General features: G+C 45.4%; 1 protein-coding gene across 2 annotated transcripts in view; it reads right to left on the bottom strand.

The window, feature by feature from the left end:
* gpr158a (G protein-coupled receptor 158a) overlaps positions 1-24,098 on the bottom strand; it is a 78,872-nt gene that overhangs the window by 45,402 nt on the left and 9,372 nt on the right. For both annotated transcript variants that reach the window (XM_036521806.1, XM_036521805.1), the window contains exons 2-3: positions 22,016-22,121; positions 2,488-2,590 (exon numbers count right to left, since the gene is read on the bottom strand). In XM_036521806.1, the coding sequence (XP_036377699.1) occupies positions 2,488-2,590; positions 22,016-22,121 (209 nt within the window). The remainder of the gene's footprint in view (positions 1-2,487; positions 2,591-22,015; positions 22,122-24,098) is intronic.

Genomic DNA, 24,098 nt, shown 5'->3' on the forward strand with positions numbered 1-24,098 from the left:
CATGTTTTAGATCTCTCCCTGCTCCAACACAGCTGATTCAAATGATCAGTTTGTTATTCAGTAGCTTCAGGAGTTCGTTACGAATTGATCATTTGAATCAGCTGTGTTGGAGCAGGGAGAGATCTAAAACATGCAGGACAAGTGGCCCTCCAGGAGAGGTTTGGACACCCCTGGCTTAATGCATCCCACAGGCGCCTGCTTCACTGATCCCAGATCAGAGTGCTCCAGCGGGACAGCACAGTGTTAATGTCCCTCCTTCTACCAGCTGGCATCTCAGAGCACTCTCTACACGATGTTACAGTGCTTTGTAAATCACTACCTAATGATTATATGTAACTGTGATGTAAATGGGATTTTTGGGGTAGGCCTATATGGGCAGGCTTAGTACATAAGTCCATACCCAGTTTTACAGCATAGTGTTAAAGTGTGGGCCACTGTGAAAACGCTTGTAGCCCCACCACAGCCCCCACCTTCTTAACCCTCCTACCCGTCCCTCCTGTCTCTGCCCCCCCCCCCCAAAAAAAGGGCAAAACTAGTGCTCCTGACATCCAGCAGAGAGAAGTCAAGGATGCCCTCTCAGGGATTAAGAGGCTGTGGTTATTGCCCCGCGGTGGGCCCGCTGCAGCAGATTCAGACTCTAATCTTATTACGGCCCCTCTCACCTCTCCTCAACACCGCCACCCCCCCGCTCTCAGTCTCACAGGAGGGAGGGGGGGGAGCAGGGCCCCCACCGCCGGTGCAGAGAGCCTGGATCCTGCGCCACTCTGGCCCTGAAGGAAGTGTGTGAGAGGGGAGTGGTGGGGTACCATGGGTGCCAAGGACCAGAGGGTGCTACATGGCTGGTCCGTCTCCTTTTTCACTCAACGAGAACAGACCGCGTGCCTGTCAACCCAGAGATAAGGGATGTCCTCTTGTGTTGATGACGTCATTTCTCATGTCACAGATTTTATGTGTGCATATACATATATATACATATATATGTAATTATACTTTCAGATTTCGCTTTGGCTCCTTTTCACGTCAGACAATCTTCCACCACTCGGAATCAGTAAAATGTTGACGTAAGAGATGTAATAATGCTCTTTTAAATGTCCTATGATTTTGTTAGTATGACTAATTAACATTGGTCTTATGAATAACTGGCATTGTGTGAGCAACATTATACAAGGTCAAGGTCATAAGGTCATACAGCTTTATGTGCATATTAGTATAATGTAGGTACTGTGTGTTGCACTTTGTGAGTGAAAATGACCTAAGGTCATTATTAGGCTCTGTGTATGTGTTAATATAATGGAAGTACTGTGTGTTGCAGTGGGTTGCTCTCCTTTGGCACCTTGGATATGTGCCTTCTTTGTGCCTATCTCAACTCTGCATACTGCTGCTGCTACTATTAGTGACAATCATCAGTGTCATCATCATCATCATCATCATCATGAGTAATCATCATAACAGTCACAGTTTCGGTTATATAACCACAGCGCTATTTCCGCTGCAACCGCTAAGCATCATCATCAGTATCATCATCGCCATATCCTCATAACCATAATAATACTGAGTGTCAGTTCAGCAAATTTCCGATTCATAACGCCGCTAATTATTAAAGGATGGGCTCTAATGACATTTACTCTCCAGCCGAGGAAGGGCTCCACTCTCGGCAGTCGGAGAAGAACCCAAGCAGTTAATTCCATAAACACCCAATTTAGGAAATCCCGCCGCTGGCACAAGGCCGGAGCTATGGGGAGGCTTAGGGGTGCATTGCACCCCCAGAGGAACCTCGGTGCACTCCCCAGTTGTCTCCTTATATCCTGATGACTTTTTTTAAGTCTTTTTTTTTGTCACTTTTTTTGACATTTTGGGAACCCCCACCCCCATGGATTGAAAGTGCACCCGTCTGTATTTTCTCCTGGCACCGACCCAGCACCGGCATGTTCTGAGGGAGAGCAAAGCATCGTAATTGCTGGATTCTGATGCAGCATCGCCACCAGAACAGAATCATTTTGACATGAATCTGAGAGGGCGAAAGGGGGGAAACGATTCCGATTCTGATTATTTCAGGAACACTGAAGAGGGAAATGTTCCTTCTCCCATAAATCAGACTCTGTTACTGTTGCAATTAAGATTATGGCTATCATTACGATAATGATAATGATAATGATGATGAGTATTGCTATTGTTATATTGCGATGTTTGATCGGCAGAGTCAATGTGTTTGTAAAGCTCTGGAAGTCAACAGCGGCAGGAATTGGAGACTGGGGAAAGGCCACGTGCCACCTGCTTGCCTTACTAACAGAAGTTGTTACAGCGAATGAAAAATAGGCTTAGCATTGACCCGTCCCAGACGGCACGGTCAGAGAACCCATCAAACGGGGCCTACTGATCACTGAGCTTATCTCCCACATTCAACCAAGTGGGCGTATTTCACTAAAGGAAAGCCACACAAAAAAAAGAACAGCACGCATTTTGGGAAAGCGTTCTACCGGAACTTACTTTTGAAGCCGTTGACAGCCACCCGGTTGGGATGGTAGAAGCCTTTCTTGCACTGGCACTTGTATTTGCCCAGGACGAATCCGTGCCCGCGTATCGGCATGCACTGGGAAGAGAAAAACAGAAGAGGAGGCCGGGTCTGAACAGTTCCACAGGACAGATGTAGAAACAGACCACTAGTGACCCTTTTCATCCACTGAATATCAATGTTTCGGAAATACAGAGGGAGAATTATTCTTCTATTCCCACATTCCTGACAAATAATAATTCATACAACAATGTACATTTTTGTTTCCTTTCAGAGTGCTTATGGCACTGCATTCATAGCACAACTGCAGAAATGTGATGGATTTTACTACATCTATGTGTATATTTTAAACAATTAAATACAATCAGTCGTTAACAGCAGTGACAGTCACATTGAACCTCATTTTTGAAAGCCTGATTCTAATATAGCAAAAAAAAACTCATCGTGTTTACAGATCATAACACTATATCAGTGATGTCTTTTCTGTCAGAAATATACCTTCACATTTCACTTCATTTTTGAGCTGTTTTGCATAAATACACTGAGCAGAAAATAGGTCTGTGCACCTACACTTCATAGCTGCCATGTGTAAAACAAAGCAACACGAGAGAAATCATCTCTAAAGCCTATTTTTTTTTATCAGCAAACGTTCATGTGAAAACATAGATCAGTTGTGCACATCTCGAACGATCCTGAGGCAATAATTACGTAAGTTCCAAGGCGTTCCTGGTCCTTAACGTATCCCCCCTGTCCTCCACATTATGTTGGCTATCTCCCTCTGATGAGCCAGCACACTACAGGGTATGTGGTAATAAAACCAGTCAAAATGTCAGGGGGGCCCTCCTTGGCAGACTTCATTCTGTGTGTGCCAAGTTACAAGATCTAATTAATATCTAAATTAAGAATCAGCTTATTTGCATGATTAAAAGGAAGGCATTAATTCTATTTCTGGGAGATCATGATTCAGTTTTTTTTTTTTTTTTCTTAGAACATCTGGGTCATGAATACTCAGCTTTGCAGCATGGCTAGGCTTCTCAAGGGAGCGCCTGCGTACGTTTGGCGGTCCCTGGGGAACGGTGTCCCACTTGGAACCTACGGCGTACTTTTTCACGCTCCCTCAGCTGAAGAATTTAAATTTAAATCCCCTGTTAAATAAAGCAGTGCCATCATGGGTCAATGACGCCGTGTTTCAGTAAGACCCTCGAGTAGCGCCAAAAAGCCAGGCTGTCTGAAGTGTCTTCCGCATTTAGTGAATGAGTTCTCCAGCCTTCAGGACCCTTCACGTGTCCTCACGTTTGCGCTGTATTCTTAAGAGCCATTCAAAGCTGCCATTCACGGCTCAAGGTCCTCAGTGTAAGGATGTGCGCTTCTCTAATTCTTCTGGGATGAATTAGACCCTGTGGACAGGGTCAGCGAGGATACGACAGGTGGGATTCGAGCGAGCATCACCGGGTTACTGTTCCCGGAAAGGACGCGGTTCTGAGAGAGGCCAGGTCAGGTGACACCTGCACAGCAGGGATTCACGTTTGAATAACATCCCGCATGTCTGCTGGAAGCTGGCTAATGGGGAGGCCTATTACTGTTAAAACAGCTACATAAGTTCGCATACAACTTATTTGAAGCACTCTTACCACAGACAATTATTATTAATGTTCAATCTCTTTACTGTAAGTGTTATTTTTAGTCTTATGAATACATAAAACAAAGTGTGAAAGCATGCTATCTGGCTAGCTGTATTTTAAAATTATACCCTGACGAATGTGGATAGGCGTTTGTTACATAGCTAATGAAGTGTCATCATCCAACAGCACTTAATGTTTTTTCACTACATGTATTTTCAACATTTTCATACAAAAGTTGAAGTTAGTGGAATTAAAATGGTACACTGATAATCCTTCTAGCATGCCAGAGATGGGTTATCTTGTAGTTGTGCAGTGGGTTAAATAACACACACACACACACACACACACAGCCTATCTATATATCAACACTGTGTGTAAGTCAGCAAAGTTAATATTAGGCTTTTACTGCAGGCTTCGAATACATTAAATCCACCTCTCTGTGTCCAGAGAAACTTTATAACACCTGGGTGGCCACCTGCCTGCTTCCCACACGCTGTGAATCATTAAAGTGTATTCAGAAGCACTGAGCTTCACCCCCTCGGCTTCATAAAGACCATAAAAGTGTGAAGCTGTGAGTCTGGCCTGACCTCCAGGCTGAAGTGTTCCAAAGACAACAATAAAGAGAAACACTGATCTTTTTTGGCATGCTTTGCTCAACATGCTTTTTATGAACATTTCAGAGGGTTTAAATAACACATTAAATATGTCATCCCAAACTTACATCATTTAGACAAACATAAAAATGAGTAAATGCAATATTTTTTTCCCTAAATGTAAGATAAACATTGAGATTTAGCTTAAATAATGGAAAAGCGCACATTATGATCAATATGTTTTTTATGGTTCTGCTGGTATAGTTGTTACGCTGCACAGATGTAGATGTAGATCCCACTAGTGAGGACTAGAGCATGCCTCTCAATGCTTTTTATATTGGCAATGCCAATGTAAAACCCTGATAAAAGCACAATCTACTCTGAGAGTAGAATAAATTGGACAGATTTGTAAATTAAAGCGACGGTCCGATGTCTCCATTTATTTATTTTCTTTTTTTTTCTTTTTTTTTGAAAGGGCAAGCGTTAACATGTCGCTCGCTGCTCTTGCCGCTTGACTGCTCTGTCAAGCACCGTTTAATATTAAATGCTTGTTGCTGCTGCTGTTGTTATGGTCACAGAAAGTGCAACAAGAAGCAGTAGCTGAACCCTCTCCCACTGGGGCTGAAGTTTGGCTTTTTTTTTTTTGTTTTGTTTTTTTTTGCATCGTTGTGTTTTAAATGTGCCCCATGTCTTCCTGAACTTTCCACAAAGAGGGAGAGATGAAAACAACAACAGATAAAACAACTGTACCAGTCTCAAAAACAAGACAAAGACATGAAGTGCTGCTCAGTACCACTGCATGGCTGTTTTGGGCTTGGGGGGGGGGGAGAAGGGATGTCAAGTACGCATTCATTTATTTATTTTTGTCCGTAAGGGGAAGCGGCATCTTTCAGGGACATGAAGTAATTTATTAACACCCGAATCTGCCCTCTGGTACTGTGCAAGAAGTGACGCCTCTGGCATGGTCACTTCTTCACCCAGCCTGTACCGGTAAGCACAGACGCCTGCCTCTCCGTACCCGACTTCAAATCTTCCCGACAGCTGCGAATCGGGGGGAAGCCGTCTGCTATGCGCAATCCAGTCAGCCCGCAGTCGGCGGAACGTTCCAGAAACAGTCGCGGCCGAGCGCGCTGTCAACGCCGTGACTGATGTGGCGACGCGGGGAACATGTCGCGGGGAGACGCCAGATGCCGCACCTGCACGCAGGTGAATTTATTTACACCCACACCTGTGGGGGCGCGCCGACGGACCGTAAAAACAGCCCTTCCTGAAAAGTCCATTAAGTATGTGCTTAAGGATGCAGTGCCACTCTCAAACTCTGCGTGCACACAAAAACAAAATCAACGTTTTATTTGCTGGGGGTACCGCTGCTCCGCTGAGGATTGGCTGCCGGTCAGACTGCATTCTCATACAGACAGGTGATTGACGTCTCTGATCGACAGATCGCACCTCACTCTCTCTCCGCTGTCATTCAGTTCTATGCAATTCAATGCGCTCTCGTGTTTCTAGAATGTTTTCAAAAATTCATTAAAAATAATGAACTGTTAACAACGATCCTCACAGAGGTGAGTGATATTCCTTGACCTCTACCATCAAAAACATATTTAATAACAATACCTCACTTGTAAGTTGCTTTGGATAAAAGTGTCTGCCAAACAAATAAACGTAAATGTAAATGTAGCAAAAATATTTTAACAAATGCAAAAGAAAACACCAATAGATGCAGGCTGATCTCTGATCGTTCCTTACACATTTCCCAACACAGCCTCAGAATATAGCCTTATTCTATACATCCTCTCAACTAAACAGAAAAATTGACCCTGCAGTAATTAAATATTGGCATTTCTGACTGGTCAAGCACCGTTTCCCTTGGAAAAATAAGCACATACTACAAACCCAATGAGCCAAATCAGAGTGCAAGTGGATATGAGTTATATGCAGCCTGCTAGCTGTCAACGTGTTTTTGAAAAGTGTTATCATGAAACCAGGAAAAAAAAAAACAGCAATAATGGAGCCAACTGAATGAACCAGCAAGGTGTGACTGTGTTACAGAAACAGCATTTCACTTTAAGGGTTTAACCCTTCACCTGCCACCATGACAGAAGAGTAGACAGATGTTCAATTCCTTTGATCAAGGTGACAGATGGCTTCTTCTCTGCCTCCAAACAGGTGTCTATAGCTACTTTACTGTTGTCTATTGCCACAATAAATGCAATAAAGTTGTAGTTTTAACGTCTTCGGTGTAACAGGCATCCAAGAAACACTTTTGCAGTCACTAGCTTCCTCTCTCACTCTTTTGATGCATTCCTATTACTCCCACAGCACCACCCAGATGCCTGGATGTTCTAATGATCTAACTATGCCACATTTGCCCTGTACGCTGTGAAACAACATACCTCATCATTTACATGGACTGGGAACACCAAAGGGTAATAATGTCATAGGCATGTCACACTTTCTTTTTTTTCCAGGTCCGTTGGCTGTGACACGGGGAAGAGGATGTGCATCTGGAACAGGATACTGAACTGTAGCCGTACACATGGACTGGACAGAAGAAACTCCGTTTGCTAAGCAGTGGAATCCACCAATGATACCAGCTCATTACCTCAGCCTCCGTTTACCTCAAACCAGACATTCTTTTCTTATCCAGTGGTCAAACGATAAGACTTATCTACACTGGCCAGTAGTATTGTACTTCCTTTATTTTTGGAAGAGCTGATTCTCCAATGGTCTGGAGAGGCACGGTAGTTCATGGCATTAAGACTGAGATCAAGATTAAGACTTCACACCGGAGAATGTTCTCATTTATGTTCAAAACTCCATACAGGCTGTCAGTCATTCACTTCCTGACTTTTTAGCAGTTAGTGTATTGCCCTATGCTTCAGATTGGAGGTGAAAGCCATGTCAACACAGAACATCCAGGTATGATCATTATGTGAGGACAGGTGGAAAAATGCACTCGCCCCCCCGCTCCCATCAGGACCTCTGGCCCATCCCCCTCTACGCAAAACCCATCAACGCAAGTCACCTGACCTCAAGCCACCTTCACTCAACAGCTGAAGGAGGCAACGTTGGCTGGGTTTGTTTTCCTGGGACAAAACAGGCACAAAGAATCCCCAAGGACAGGCGGAGCACTAACTCACCTCAGTCCCCCCCCCCCCTCCCCTCCCCCAGGGAGCACCAATGGCCTCATTTACCAAAAAAAAAAAAAAAGAAAAGAAAAAAACATGAAGACAAAGCGGTGATTGATGAGGTGACCCGGGTTCATCTGTGACCCACCAGAGAACTGGGGCGGCTAATTACAAACGTGCCGGAACACCGAGTCTCTCTTTCAATTAGCCCGCGCTATTCTGGGCTCCACTCACAGCAGATGAGGTTTTTTTTTTTTTTATTGGCTCAGGAGCCGGGCGGTGGGAGCCGCTCGTAGTTTACCCCGCCGCTCAGAAGGGCCGCTTCTCTTTGCGCCAACTTTGCCGTGACTTGCCCTTTTTTTCCTAATGCGGTGTCATCCCTGCCACCGCTGCCCCGTGAACATTTCACCAGGCAGCTCTCGTGGGTGGAAATTCAGCGTCGTCGTTGTCCAGGAACTTACGCTAATAGATGTCATTGAGACAGAGCCACAGCAGAGGCCAGGAGTAAAACCGATATATAATACTTGGGAGCACAAACACAGTCCCCTTAAGTCCCCTTAAGGCTGTTTGTGTGATCTCCTTAAGCTTACGATTATCGATGTGGAATGTTGACTTGTTCCATTCCATAGCAGAACAATGTGGCATTTTGCTGGGAGAGAGAAATGGCTTCAGACTCTGTGTGGGAAGGGCGTCAAGCTCTATTCTGTGTGTGTGTGTGTGTGTGTGTGTGTGTGTGTGTGCGCATGCGCGTGCGCATTTGTTTGTGTGTGTGTATGTATTTGTGTGTGTGTGTGTGTGTGTTGGGGTGAGTTGCAGGGCTAACACAAGTCAAAAATGAATCGCTGAATTCACACGATTTTAATGAGTTTTGACACATTCTCCACGCTGAGCTCTGTATGACGGAGGGAGTGCCATACTGACAAAACAGGGTGGAGCCTCAGAGACAAACTCCGGGAGCCCACGCTCCGGGTGTCTGCAGCTAAACCACTAATTGCTGCAAAATAAACAGCAGCCTGGTGGGGTCACCGGCAGCATTAGAGCAAGAGGGTAAACACAGCCCCAAAGTGTTTTTTGTTTTTTTGAACAGCTTCAGGAAGGGCAGGCTTGGACAGCTCCACTGGCTCTGTGAAGCTGTGGCTCAACAAGTCAGCCCAGAGCAGAATTGGGCAGAATTCTCAGCTGTCCTTCTCCAGGCCTCTTTTCACACTCCTAGGCAGTCAGGATTTTGGGCGGGGGGAGAAACTCTGGGCTCAGAGCGTGCCCATGTGCAACGCCCTGTGATGACTCTAGAAGGGATACAGTCTGTCACCTGGAGTGCATCACACAGGTGGAAGACTATGGCTCTGTGCAGGAGGCTGCAAGCATTCTGAGCAGAGATTCTGGCCTGAGAAAAATACAGCTTTCTCTTGTGGTAAAACTGTGCAAAGCACATACGTCTGCAGGTATTGTCTATTATAACCAGATATTTGGCCCCTACATTCCTCCCATCCTTCCTTATTTAGGAAGTTCTAGTTAGTAGCAGGAGGTTCTACAGCCGTCTACCGTATCTTGCTACACTAGCTATGGATGTTTTGTTTTAGACCATGCCCGTTTCAGAACGTTTCTGCTGCGTCCGTGTTTCCCATTTATACCACTTCCTGTCCTGACATAGCACTGTGCTTTTATGCAGTTACTGCAGTTCATATTCCCCAAAACAGGCGTTCCCCAGCTGAGAAAAAAAAAAGTCCTGCACTCTGCAACCCTTTCAAACAGCCATTTCTTATGTTTGTGTATTTACTTCCTGCTGCAGCAGCTCAGTTAAAGTACTTTGCTCAAGGGTGCCGCAGTGGTGAGTCCCTCCTGAGAATTGAGCCCGGGGAACCGTGAGGTCTCTGGCTCTGTGGTCTACTCTTTACACCACACAGCGCCTGCCCTACATGCAGCCTTCACATACTTGCTTGTTTGAGGGTGGTTAAAGCAATTACGGCTTTCGTGTGTCACACACGAGCGCGAGATGGAATCTGAAAGCGTGCCTCGAGGCACGTATACTGAATTCCTTCAACCGCCTGCGACGTGCGTTAAGCTCACAGGTCGAATGTTTCCGATATCCACCGATAGGACATTAATTAGAGACGCCCGTTGATACGGGACGGCTGGAGGCCAGAGTTAAACGGAGCCGCAGTCTGTGATTTGTTTGGCGCGAGCAGATTATGTTTAACGGCCGAAATGAACGGTTTTTTTTTTCATGAAGAAAAGGGAGGGGGAAGCCAAGTGAGGCACTTGAAAAAGGAGAACGTGTCAGTAATCTACGCCATTGGCTGCTTGTGCGGCTCACTGTGCTTTCGCAAGACCGAAAACGCTCTGCCATCACATGCAGCTGAGCATAAACCTGCCGTTAGAAGGAGAGATGCCGCCTCCAGCTCGACAGCTGATTTTCCGCAACAGGATAACGCTGCTGAATACTGAACGTTTTTAGGGGAGGAACAAAAAAAAAACTGCACTATGCGCCCTGCAGTGGTTAATTAAGACAATTTTTTTTTCATACAGACCGTGAATCAGGCAGAATTGGACAAAGCAGCTTTTGAAGGCTGTCTCTCCTAGTGGGCTCAGTGGAGACCTTGAACTTTTGCGCAGGGTTCATTTTTCTTCCGAGATTACGTAATTTTGTAAAATCCTGCACATCACCGCTGTCTGCCTCACCCCTCTGTTCTCTCTCCCGTGGCCGTGTTCGTGCCAGAAACCCCCCTGTTCCTTGCTTGCCCTTTGTTGCTTATCGTTTCCTGTTGATAGGTTTTACTATTTGTCTGACAATATCGTACATAATTCCCCTCAGCCCCCCCTCCCCCCCCCCAGCAGCAGAACTGTGCACCTCTATATTTTCCTTTACTCTCTAGATGTACCTCTGTTCACTTCAGTGACCTGTCAGTCACCCTTCTTGATAAACTATTCCTGGGTCACCTTGATTTATATAAGCAAGTAGGAGCCATAATCATATTGGCTAATATTCATTGTGTTCCTGGTGCACCTTTTCCCCTTTCAAAAAGTTTTCAAAGGAGCACATGTTTTATTGCAACTGTAAAAGATGCTCTTGTCCTTCTTTTGGGGTATAATGTTTTCTTGATCCCCATTATCATCACTGTGCTTGGTCACAAAGAGCAACGGAAAATCACAGAAAGATATTTCATGATTCTCAAACTTAAGCTGTATTTCGCAGGGACTGGAGATTCCTTACATATAATTTATAACACTACAACATTACAAAAGAGAGGGACATGGTGCTACTCTTACAAGATGACTTCATACAGACAAGTATTCCACAAAATAAATAATGCTTTTCAAAGCATACACTGGACAATTGACAATAAATAATGAAATATCAGTATTTTTACAAATGTCTGAAAACCACCTAATCCACAAAAAAGCTTCAGAATGTAGACATTCTGAAACATAACATTAGCCTTTTACTTTATTTTCCTCTATGCCATGAGTCCTGCTGCCATCTCCCTTTCCGATAGCTGCACGGCGAGAACAGACAGCACTCCAACCGCTCTGTGAGAAGGCAACTGGAGCTGCTATACTGACAAATCGCATCATAATCAGTAGGCATTAGAAGGCCAGCTATTATGACGAAACTCAGTAGATGTTACGGCAGAACATGCAAAGCCGCGCAACGCAGCCGCGAAAATCCACCAAGGCGCTCAAACGGAATCACGGGGAGGGACTCGGACATTGCCGGGCCGCGGGGATTCCGTCTGTTTGCCGTTTTCACTCAGCTGGGGTGAAGCACAAAATCAATAGCTGTCCCAAACCGCCCATTATAAAGCGAACCGCAAAACAATACAACTTTCACGTCACCTGTGTTTCTTTCGTGCGGGAAACAGTCACAGAGATATTTGGACTCTATTTGCTCTGTTATAACACTACTGCGTATGGGCCATCTGTTTGATCTGTGCTAGGTGCATCCAACTACTCACTTTGCCAAGCTATAATTTTCTGAAACTGTACAAATAGTTCAATTTTAAAGATAATAGGCTTATACTGATATGTGAGGGTAAAATGGGTTAATTAGCAGTGTGTTTTTTTTTTTCCTTTCAGAGAAATACCTTATGTGCATTTCATATCCAAATACTGTTACACAATTAATTCAAAATTTTAATCATGAGCAAATTAAGCCACAGTGGAACAAACTCGAGTTTGTTTTTTGTTGGTGTTGTTTTTTTCACTTAGATTAGACTTGGCTCATTCTCTTGTTTTTATCACAAGGTTACTTGCCAACCCTCTGATAAAGTGGCAGCATCACATATCCTTCATTTTCATAATTTTCTTGTGAATTCGTCGAGCATCTCACGGGAAAAGAAACAAGAAACATGTTTTTAAGCCAAAGACATTGAACACGGAAATCACTGCCTCAGGCTCAGGTAAAATTATGACAATCACAAAACACAGTCACCAGTTGTAATGCTGACATCTACATCGTAGCTATAACATAGTCAGACACAACACAGACACATCATGATGACAGCCCCTCATAACGTCAACAGACAATTAGAAAAGCAGTACGGGTAGACTACAGCGAGGGAAATAACGAAATGTATGAATGGAACGCATTTCGTTATTTCTCATTTAATGGGCCACCTTCACCAAATACAACACCTGGCACTTAACGGACATGACAGGTGGAAAATAAGTTTTGATTGGTGATTTATTATCCAATCAAACGTTTGGAATGTGTCCCCTCGCCCTCTGGTTACTGAGCTGTGTAACAATCAGATGTAAACAGAAAAAACACAGAGAGCTGACTGAGGTGCCGCGCTGATGTCACCATCTCGATGATGTAATGCCACCAGGGAGGCCCGGCTGAGGACTGGGGGGTGATGTTCATAACATCGGCGAATTCCCGCAGGCACCGGGAAGCCGCCTATTTTTACTGCGTGGCCTGGAATATTGGCGGGAGACGGCACTGCGATTACTGGAAACCCAGAGATCAAGAAATGCCCAAGACACCATGTTTTGAGAGTTAGCTGGTGTGTTTGAGTTTGCCCCGGGCGTTTAAGGGATAAAAAAAATTACTATATGCTTTCAAAATAAGACCAAATCAGCTGGTTGTAGAAGCATACGCCTTTCTTGCCAAAAAGTAAGAAAAAAACCCTCTTAAAGCTCAAATAAAAAAAAAACTGCACAAAATCTACAAACTGAAAATATTGATTTTTTTATTTGGTATGTTCAGAATACTATCGATATGAAGTGTCAGGTCAAAGCACTACAGTGCTACTACAAATTGCTAAAGCCGCGGCGGCTAATGGAGCATGCAGCTCTTATGAGCAACCAGCACCTCTGCACCACATCCATGCAGAAAACAATGACACTGACTTTCAGAAATCACCCATCATAAAAAAAGCATAGAGCAGCTGCATGAGATTCTTGTCTAGATCATATCACAAAGGACGCCCTGTCATCTGAGGTGCCATTCTTCTTTGCCCCATCTCCTTAAATATATACATATACCTTTTCTTCTCAATCCTACTCCTGGAGGTCCACTGTCCTGCATATCTATTCTTGCTCCAAACACACCAGATTAGTTGATTAACATCTTGATCTTGAGTTCAGTCAGGTAGGTAGAGCAGGGAAAGATGGAAAACATGCGGAGCAGAGGGCTCCCAGGAGCAGGATTGAGAATCAGTGAACTAACCTACCACTGAAAAATGCCTGTCCCTGACCCTGATTCACTGTTCTTGGGCTGATATTATCTGTGTATCATTTACTCCAGACAAGACACTTTGCCAGACAAGTTCCTTAGATACTCCATCTGCATGCAGTTTCTCAGTGGCCTGCTGCATGGCTCAGAACCTTAGAAGACCTAAAACACCAGCCAGGAATGATCACATTAGTGTCCAGACTAGGAGAACAATGAGGATATTATCTGTGACCATTGCCAGTACATTACTGAGATTGCTTTCTGATCTGATCTGAAGACATGTTTAGTCTGCTGCATTAAAAATAAGTAGAAGCTCTTCTGCAAGCAAAAAGTCTTGCCCATTCTAATTTACATGTTGTTTTGGAATAGAGATAGACCAGGTCTTTACCCTCTCCCTCAATATTGCAGCATGCCTGACATCACATTCTTTAAAAAGCCACTTGTGGTAGATTTCTGTGCTGAAAAAAACCCATCTTGAGGTCATAAGCCCACTTGATATTCCAAATAACCACTGCACAGCAACGGAGGTATTGACAGGGTTCACCTGAAACAACCAAAAAGTCAGCAGAAAAACAGGATCAAATGGCTCATGAGGACCTAAAAATAAACAGTCTGAAAAGCCCTGAAAATAGCGCCGGTTTCTCGTCTGAAAAAGAGCGCTCCCCACTCTTTCGGGTGCCTTGTTTTTGCTGGGCACCTAGAGCACTGTGTCTTGATTTCTTCTCAGTTTACTGTTCAGTTTAACTGATGCGTCCAATCTCCAGCCTTTCTCTGGTGATGGCTGGGGGTCTTTGCCCACAGAGCATGTGGACCGACAAATGCTTGGTGTCACGGAAACCCAAGGAGATGGAGATGCTGATGGCACAAGTTCTCTGCCTATTCGGCAGGTGCCAGAAAAGAGAATCTGTCTTGTGTAAAGTCACAGTGGTCACACATTAACTCTAAAGTGAGGCTGTACTTATTTTTTTCTATCATTCTGAAATATATTTATATTCATTGCCTTTTGAAAAACAAGTCTGTCGTTACGTTGTGGTTATTGACTGAAAGGAGAGTCAACGAAGCAGGAATAAAGTTGCTCGTGAATTGCAATGCTATCCTATGGGCCTCCTCTGCTGGTCTGTCAAACTTGTGGGCAAGGTGTGTCAATCACCAATCACCGGACACTGTTTTCAGGGACCGCTCTGCTCCAGCGTATTGGTTTCACAGGACTGAAAGGAATCCCTGGTAATATTCCCGCGATTACTTTACACTATTATCATCTCTATCTCCTAATCTCGTTCATCTAAATTTGTCAAGCTCAGTGGAAGAGATACTGGATGCTAATCGGCTTTCCTTCAGATTTTCTTACAGGGGATAGACTGGGGTCGTCCAGTTGCTCACATATTTTGTTATTGTTTATTTTTGTTGATGTTGTTTTTTTCCAAGCATGCTCCCCATACTCCATTCTGTGAGGAACTCGGACGTAGCCACCGTAGTTGTACAGGTAGCAGCTGTAGTGTTCCCTCAGAGAGTGTTTCTGCAACCCTATTTACCATTCAAATATATTCCGGATACAAATTGTCTGTATGTCCATGGTATAGGTCCTGTTCTCTGAGTGATGGCTAGTGATGGGAAAGCAAGGTTTCACTATACTCCATTGGTGTAGCTGCGACGTGTTACCAGTGACTCAATGATTTGCATCAATCACAGTGCTTCGGCGTGGACAGCAGAGTGTTTTTGATTGGTTCAAACAAGGCAGTGCTTTCTGCTGATGGAGAAACCCTGAGCGCGTTCTCCTGTTACAGGCCTCAAGGCCCCCTCTGGGTGGCCACTGACAGGGATGAAATCACATTTAACCGGAATTAGCCAATTAGGTTGTGTTATGTTGACACCCATTTTAATATCGTCGGGGGCCAGCTGCCGCACTGAGAAACACCACATTAACATCGCCCGCGTTCCCCATGAAGATGAACGATCCTCTGGCCGTGACAGTGGCAACGCAGAGCACTGCCTAACGTCATTACCGCGCTCTGAAACGGCGGGAGATGAGGTGCCTGTTCCACCCACACCGCCACCCCCCCTCCCTCTTCGCCCCCCCCCCCCCCCCCCTCCAGCCTCCAGCGTCTGTCAGGGGTCCCCCCCGCCGTGGCAGGTATGACACCGCTCCGAGCACGTCGCTACACCGCAGCTATTTTTATCAAGTCAAGGAAGAGCGGGCACAGGGGAGGCCAGCCATTTCAGAACTCTAATTACCTCAATAATTTAGCATCACAAGGAGGACATGAGCACCAGGGAGGCCATCGCAGCGTGACACCGCTGGCGCGGCAGGCATCCGGTATCCATCCGAGCGCTGTCCCGGCCGTTACCCCGAGGCACTTTGTTGTTTAAAGAGCAACGGCATCGACCGAAAGGAGTAAACAAAAGTGACCGTTCTGGGAGGTTCAGGGGAGGGGGGGATCGCTGGTGGTCTCTCCCAATCTGGTGTATTGGCAGGACTGCTTGAAGTGTGGGCTTCTGAGCCCCGTCCTTGTGTGAGCTGAAGCCCTTCACTCTTGAACTCGGTGTGCCTGGCTGAGATGGTGACCAGCTGTGGGCGGTGCCATCACCCAGGCAACTGGCCACTCCTTCCGGAACATGTAACCCAAGAGTGTGCCATAGGTTCCAACTGGACTGAGACGTTTAGCCTTAGTTCCAGCATGGTGGGGATTCAAAAAAAAAATCTCTGAGGAATGTGGGGGAAAAGGCAATGAAAGGGTTACAAAGGAGAGGAGACTGCCTTGATCTAGACTACATCATATTGTGATACCTCTATGCAAGCGGACGATGTTTGCGCCCAAAGCACGTGGAGTCAGGGCAAATGTTGCTGTTAAAAGCTTGTTTTTCCACTTACATGAGGCACAGATGTCCCGGCTGATTTCTGTGCTGTGATATAGAGAAGACGGGTAAGGTATCGCCGGGGTGCTTACATCCCACAGATGTGTTTGCAAAGCATGAGCGAGCCCGTCCCATCCATCTGCGAGCAAGCGAGACGCTCGTCAAGCTCAGAGGAGCTCGGTCTGGCTCCCGCCCGACTCTGGAGTTCCGCAAATGAGACGATCATATCAATCTGTGACTGGCTCTCAACTCAACTGAGGAAAAACGAAATTATGGAATGTATGAAGATGAACTTATTTAATGATAGCTTTATTACAGGTTACTTCCAAGAGACTTATTTCGTCAAGGATGGACAATTTTCTAAGTGCTGTGGCCATGGATTTGTGGTCTACCATGGGCCTCACTGAAAACAAGATTTGGGTTATTTCATGTCAAAGTCTCCCGGCCAGCTCTAGTCCTTCTTGGTATGAATGGACATCTGACCTCATGACAATGAGCTGCAAGCATGACTGTGACATCAGCACCCGCGGACACGTGATCCAATTGAAATTCAAGGCATCCACTTCAGACCACGCCTCCTGGATCTACCATGGCACGACACACAGCTCTCCAGGGAGTTAATTCCTTCAGTTGATAAGTTATTGATTTAAGATTCGTGTTTTTCATCTACAGACAGCCTTTGTGAATCCCCTCAACGAGGCTGTCGGCCTGAAAGCACGACATCCGTAGCCTCTGAGGCCTGGGTTAGATTAACGTTTCATCAACGTTAACACGGCAAATGGCGGGAAACCGAAAAAAAAGACGTGGTTCCCCTGTCTCGCCTCATCGATATGCAAGGCCGACTCGTGTTGGCTTTGCGGAGTGCGGCGCAATCCACAAAATGCTCCTTGGACCCTTGAAATTGATTGAGTTGATAAATCTCTCGCTCACTGGCAATAAAAAGAAAAAACAGATGCCAAAACATATTTACTGCTCGGAGGGCTGAACCCCTGAGCTGACAGTACCAATGATGATAAGAGAAGGCGCAAGGAGCCAGGAAGTGAAAACCCTCAGAGAAATAAATCACCACAGGATCCCTTAACTTTAACCTTGGGAAGGAAGAGGAAAAAAAAACATTCCAGTCAGAGAAAAATCAAGAGCAGGTTAAACCCAAGAAACATTTCTCAAATAATATCACTGAAACCACAAGGTGGAAACCATTCAGGTCAAAGAGGCATCACTCCTACGGCACATGAATATAAATCTCCAGACAAAAGCCAGAGGTTTAAAACGGTGCTTTTCCCCGTCAACCGTTTCTCAGGGTAATATGTGGTTGCAATGTTTGAGACATGACCATCAATTCATCTCATGGCAACACATGCCTGGTGCTATGGGGGTGCCTAGGGGTGCATTGCACCCCCAGACGAACCTCAGAGCACACCCAGTAGTCTCCTTATATCCCGATGTCTACATAATACTCATGACTTTTTGTGCACCCCTGTGGATTGCAACTGCACCCCTCTGTATTTTCTCCTGGCGCCAAGCCTGATGTGTGGTATGATCTGAAGGTAATGCTGTTTGAACAGAAGACCTCAGGCAATGGCTGTGCATGGGCCATGTGGCAGAGCTAGAGCTGAAATCGGGCCTTCTGTGTTTCTGCAGTCATTCCTGTAATTTCCCGATCCAATTAAGTTTCAGCAATGGAGCAAATAAATTCCTGTCCTTGCAACTTACCACTGCTGAGCTGGTCATAATGCCTAAACCGATAATGTTGAGGGTCTCAGGTATTTCTTCTCACATTTGGATAATGTATCCTTTTTAATTGTTTTTCTTTTTTTTTTTATGAACACAATGTAGGTTTACTCTATATGCATGGGTTCCCATGTAAAACGAGTCATACCTGTCTGTTTTAGCCATATCTTTTCTCAAAACTGTGGTAAAGGGCTTGTTATTTTGCAGCTTGTTTGTACCAAATAGGCTTGCTTTGGAGGGCTTGTCACTGAAAATACTTCTTCAATAGATATAAGTAATGAATGAATTGCATACTCAGAAACAAGTTATAATAAGAAATAGGAATGAGTCATACTTTCCCAGTGCTTCTTTAAAATGCACTTCTCAAAGAAGGTCTTTATCTCTATCGCGATGCTTCAGAAGACGAAAAAGGAAAAAAGTACTCTGGAAAACATGCGTTCCTCCCCAAGAAAACTTCACACACGGAGGAAAGCTTTTAAAAATCCCTTAATTATAAACGCTGCGAGGAATATTGGGCGCTTATGTAACACGCTTCCGGTGGAGGGATCAGAATGGGTATAAACGCTGCCTTTGAACCTTAGCGTCTTAATAGCTGCTGATGGCGATGTTTATCTGGAGCCCGTCAATGAAGGGGCAACCACCGAGAGGGCAGAAAGAGGGAAAAAATAGCCAGGGAAATGTATCGAAGTTACCAATAAAAGCAAGACCGGCTGCCGGATGAGTCAACAGGAAAGAATCAATCCACAGTTTTGGGAGGCAGGTTTTAAAATAGCGCAGATTATAGGAAAATAAATGCTTTCTTTGTCTGTTTTTTTTTTCTTCTTTTTGTCTGGTAGAGCATGGGTTTTCCTTTTGTCACGTCTGGTTCGGCGCGGCAAGTCTGGCATTTTCTCCATCCGGCCCCGTCCTTCATTTTGTTGGCCGGCCAGGCAGAGCTGGTGACGGTGCTCCGGCTGTCAGCAGCGCGGCAGCAGCACAGATGTAGCGAAGCGCCCTGCGAGTGCGGGTCCACACGATCGTCCCGCTTAGACTTCCCCCAGTCTGATTTACTGTCAGAGTGTTCCAGACCGCCTCACCACACAGCACTGCAGCTCGAAGCGTTTATCCTAATGCTCAATATCGTTGGCAGTTTCTCTGTGTCTCTCTCTTTTCTTTATTTCTTTTGATCAACCTCCAGTTCTTTTATATGACTGCAAATGATCGCTGAATGACATACTCCTACTGCACCTACGTGGCAGAGTCTTTGACGCAATCTGAACACTTCAGAGCTTTACAGTTTGACCAGAGGCAAAACAACGTCCCCGGTTAGCAGGACTCTTTCATTTATTGTAAAGGACGCGGTCTTTGGCGTGGCGGAAGCGTCCTTAACCAGCGATGGCTTGGCAGCTGAACCTCATACATCCTGTCGGTTAATTGTGCCCTTCCTCTTTCTCATAATTCACGCGAGGTTCGGTCTTTTTAAAAACCCCTACCTCAAGAATTCACTATTGAGTAGAGCTTTGCGGTTTGTGCCCTGCCTAACCTGGTTTGGGGGGGCTGGTCCTATAACACTGTGCGTGCTCTCCGGGTTTATCGAGGGTATTGTTTTCCAAGGAGATTGTTCGCTTTTAAGATTAGCTTCCTCATATCAGGGAACCGCAGCAGAAGGTTTTTGGATCACACCGAGCGCTCATTCTGCTGAGAAGCGGGATAAATTCGGGAGTGCAGGGGACCTATACGGCCGACTCCCATAGAGTCTTACATCACTTACATCAAAGAGACTTAATCCCCCCTGCAGTTTGCCAGCACAATGAGGCAAAATTAAACCCTGTTTGCATAGGAAGAGCCCTAGATACTATACAGTTTCAGCGCACAACAAAGCCGTCTGGCAAATCCGCTGGTGCACTGCACGGTGCTGGGTTGTTTTCAGCATCACCACTCACTGAACAGGCTACCAGTCTCGTTCCTCTGACCAACCTCACCACATTTCTTAAAAAAAAAAGATCATGAAATTAAAAAAAAAACAGAAGAAGAAAGTATTCCCACAGTTGGTGATAATTCAGACTGTAATCCAGCCAAAATGCTCCAGCAACAGCGGACAGCACGAGGCAAGCGTGGTGCATTCTGGGAAGTTTCTTTTAAAGGCCAACCCCTGTTAAGAGCGCTCTCGGGGTCAAGCTTATCTTGCATGGCAAGGAACCGCTCAAAGAGAGCTGTGAAAGTCCACTCCCAGACTCCCTCATGTTGCCTTGCCGCCAAAATGTTCTTAGTGAAAAATGATGTACACACAGACAGGAGTGATGTACAGACTGTCTGCCCCCCCACCCCCACCCCCCCTTCCCAAATAATCTGGAGTGAGGGAATCTCACAGACAAAGAGCATGGTTAATTATTTAGAGCGCCTGCTGCAATCCATTACACTACATGTATAATAGAAGAGTCGGTTCCACATTAGTTTTAAAATCTATCGCTCTTAATAATCCAAGGACATTAGATTAAGAGCATTAAAATGGAGGACAATATGACTGATTGCTAATCTTGGAGCCACTGCCCTGCATTTGTGAGGCAAAGTCACATCTTTCTCTTTTTGTGTGTGCGTGTATGTATGGGTGTACGTGTGTGTACGTGCGTGCGTGTGAGCAAGCCTGTGTGTGTGTGTGCGTGTGTATGTGTGTGTGTGTGTGTGTGTGTATGTGCGTGTGTGTGTGTCTGTGTGTATGTGCGTGTGTACATGCATGCGTGTGTGCATGTGTGTGTGTGTGTATGGGTGTACGTGTGTGTACGTGCGTGCATGTGAGCAAGCGTGTGTGTGCGTGTGTGTGTGTGTGTGTGTGTGTGTGTGTGTGTGTGTGCGTGTGTGTGCGTGTGTGTGTGTGTCTGTGTGCTTCCTTCACAACTGCCTGTATGCTTGCATGACTGTTGCCAGTATACAGCAATTAATGCATCAATGGAGTTACTGCAAATCCACCATAAACAGCCACAACACAGAAGCGCACACCGTGCACCCCACAAACCCTACACCGTTCTGCGGGGACGGAGACGCGGATACATTTCACATCTGCACGGCTAACGAAACCAGACCCTCGAGGACCCGATCAAAACCCTGATCCGCTGCTGTTCGCTTGCAGCTAAGCGGCGTGACCCGTGGTCTGGGAGTGCCACCGTCACAATACCTGCACTGAGAAGGGAAGGCGCTGAGCTGCGATTGGCCGCCCGTGCGTTTCCCTGCGTGCTCCAGAAGGAGACGCGTATCAAACGCTTCCAGCAAGACGAACGTCTGAAAGGAGCTGGTCTCGTACCAGCACCGATCATCAGGCTCAGAACAAAGAGTGCCTCACCAGCTAGGACACATCTCCTGTTACAAACTGTGACAGGCGTTTCAAAATACTACCTAGCATCTTTTAAAAAAAGGCACTAAGCAAAACACTGTTTTTCAATGTCATATTTCACCCTTATGTCATTTTTCTTCTTTCAGTCTACCACTACCTTCAAGGAATTCAAGCCAACACAGTATTTAGACTCAGAACAGAATCAAAGACAAAACTGCAGGAATGGATACTACAGTCAACAGCAAAATCAGGAAAGATTGAGGTATTTGGTAAACACAGGAGGCTGAACCGATCATACCATTCCGCTAAAAAGAGCAAAGTGTTTTGAGTGGTTCTTATAAGTTAGTGATGGACAGCACAAGGTAGCTTTGCATATTATGTGGTTCATGAAGCCTCAGTCTCTCATCATTAGTGCTGGACTTTTTAAGCAATTAATTGTGTTAAAAAATCATGTACATATTGCTGAGTGACGTGGACATAATGTTTACCATGTAACCATGAGCAGTATGTATTTGGAGGCATAGAATTTAGCAAAGCCAAAGGCATCCAGCTGTCTTCCATAAGCCACCATAATCACTCTGTGCTGACTCACCTCCATACTGGTTAGGTTACATCTGTGAGTCCCAGCAAACCATCCGTTACTGGAGCACTGGTCAATGTCCACATCCTGGAGGCTGACGTCCACACGAACCACACCTCTGAAACATGAAACAGACAGCAACACGGTTGTTCCCAATCCTGAATGATAATCAGTCTTGATATCACATCCCCATTTGTAAATGTAGCAGATATACCAGTGAAGTCACATGTTGCTGTGTCTTTCAGTTTGGGCAGAAGTGTAGCATAGTGGTAAGGAGCAGGGCTTTTAACCGAAATATTATGTGCTCAATTCCCTGCTGGGGCACCGCTGTTGTTCAACCAGAACTGCCTCAGTAAATATTCAACTGTATAAATGGATAACATGTAAAAGTTGTAACCTATGTAAGTCTCTCTTGATAATAGCACCTGTTAAATTCCAATACTGTAATGTAATGAGGTGAAAACCATGTCTGCGGGAACAGTCTCAGTAATGGCAGAAGTGTCTAAAAGAACCAAAAAACCCCCAGACTGTTTGTTCCCAAAGTTATTTTAATTAAGTGGCGCACACAGAACAGTGCTTTGACCCCAAACGGATCTTCACCGGCACCAAGAGTGTCCAAAAGAACAGCATACTAATAAAAAAAGGAAAAGAGTTCCTAATGCAAGGAAGTAATCGTGTCATGATCAAAGGACAGTGGATCCACACTGTGCTCCAAACCAGTCACACGCTGAAGTGAAAAGCAAAGCATTTCCAACACAACTTTGAGATTAAGACACATAAATACTGGAGACAAGCAGATGATGAGATAGCAGTGAAATCAGACAGGGTGGAGAGATGGGCCTTGTCTCAGATGATTGAAAGTTCCTGATAAACCACAGCACACTGCAACATGGAGCCGACAGGCCCCGAACGGTGTGAGAAAAGAGCCCAGTGATTATTCCCCAGTGAGAATCCTGTCATAGCGCGCTTTAAGACCAAACTGTAACACCTCTACCACAGTATCAAAACGTCACAGTTTGTGTGTACTATTTGTGTGAGCAAAAAAAACAGAAAAAATCCAACACCAACCAGACACGAGTGGCAATTGCTTAACTGCGCATTACTGTAGGTGCTTATAATTTCAGCTTGTCTTTCAATTATTAATGTCTCCGCCCCCGGTGCAGGCTGATCGTTAAAGAGCCATTAATGCTCTGCGAGATGCCTATAGACCTGCACGGCTTCCAGCTCCGCTCTCCCTCAAAATGAAAATCCGCTTCGCGTATTCAGCAGCCCGGGCTGACAGAAGAGAAGCCCTCATTCTAATTAGCGGTAATAACGGATAAGGTCTGGCGGGGGATCTCCCGACGACCCCAACAGCAGACGACCCGGTCTGTTCCGGAGCCTCTCCGTTAACACTAGCCGCCCCGTTCTCACGTTCACGTTGCACAGGACAAGGGGGTTTTATTAACAAAACAACCAGAAAAGCTCACTGAAGACGGGGCTCCTTGTTAAGCGATGTAGAGGGCGTTTCTGGTGCGATCGGGGGTGCCACCTTTGATGTGGTGTTTGTTGTGTGGCTCTGGGTTGAGATTCACACCACGGGTTCCTCAGCTTCTAGCTCTGTGCTCTGTGTTTATTTTGAGCCCGACATTAAGCCAAGGGGTGTGTGCCACCTGTTCCTCCACACCTGCTGGTGCCGGGCCCGCAGTCTTTCGCAGGTACAGTACAGTCAGGTTTCGACACTCGCGAATGTGGTGGCTGGATGACAGAAAAGCATTTATTCTGCTTGTGCGCTTCATTGTTGCTTCTGTCAATGTTTAACAAAAATCATCGCTGGAAAATGTAGCGGTATCGATTAGCGTTACAAATATAGTGGCCGTAAACAGATAAGGCATAATTGTGCGCATGCTAAATTATGTTCAAATGCAAAACCAATAAAACCCTTGTGTTGAGGGCCTTTGTGTGAATCTTGTAAACAGAAGTACTGTGTAGAGATTGTCAGTCCATATTTCCCCACTTAAACAAATCAGCTGTGAACAATGTTTGCTCAGATTTGCGCATAAACGTCCTGACAATGGAGAACAAGGCCTGCAGTGTATAAATGGAACTGTGTGTG

Source organism: Megalops cyprinoides, chromosome 2 (genome assembly GCF_013368585.1).
Source record: "Megalops cyprinoides isolate fMegCyp1 chromosome 2, fMegCyp1.pri, whole genome shotgun sequence".
Lineage (NCBI taxonomy): Eukaryota > Metazoa > Chordata > Actinopteri > Elopiformes > Megalopidae > Megalops > Megalops cyprinoides.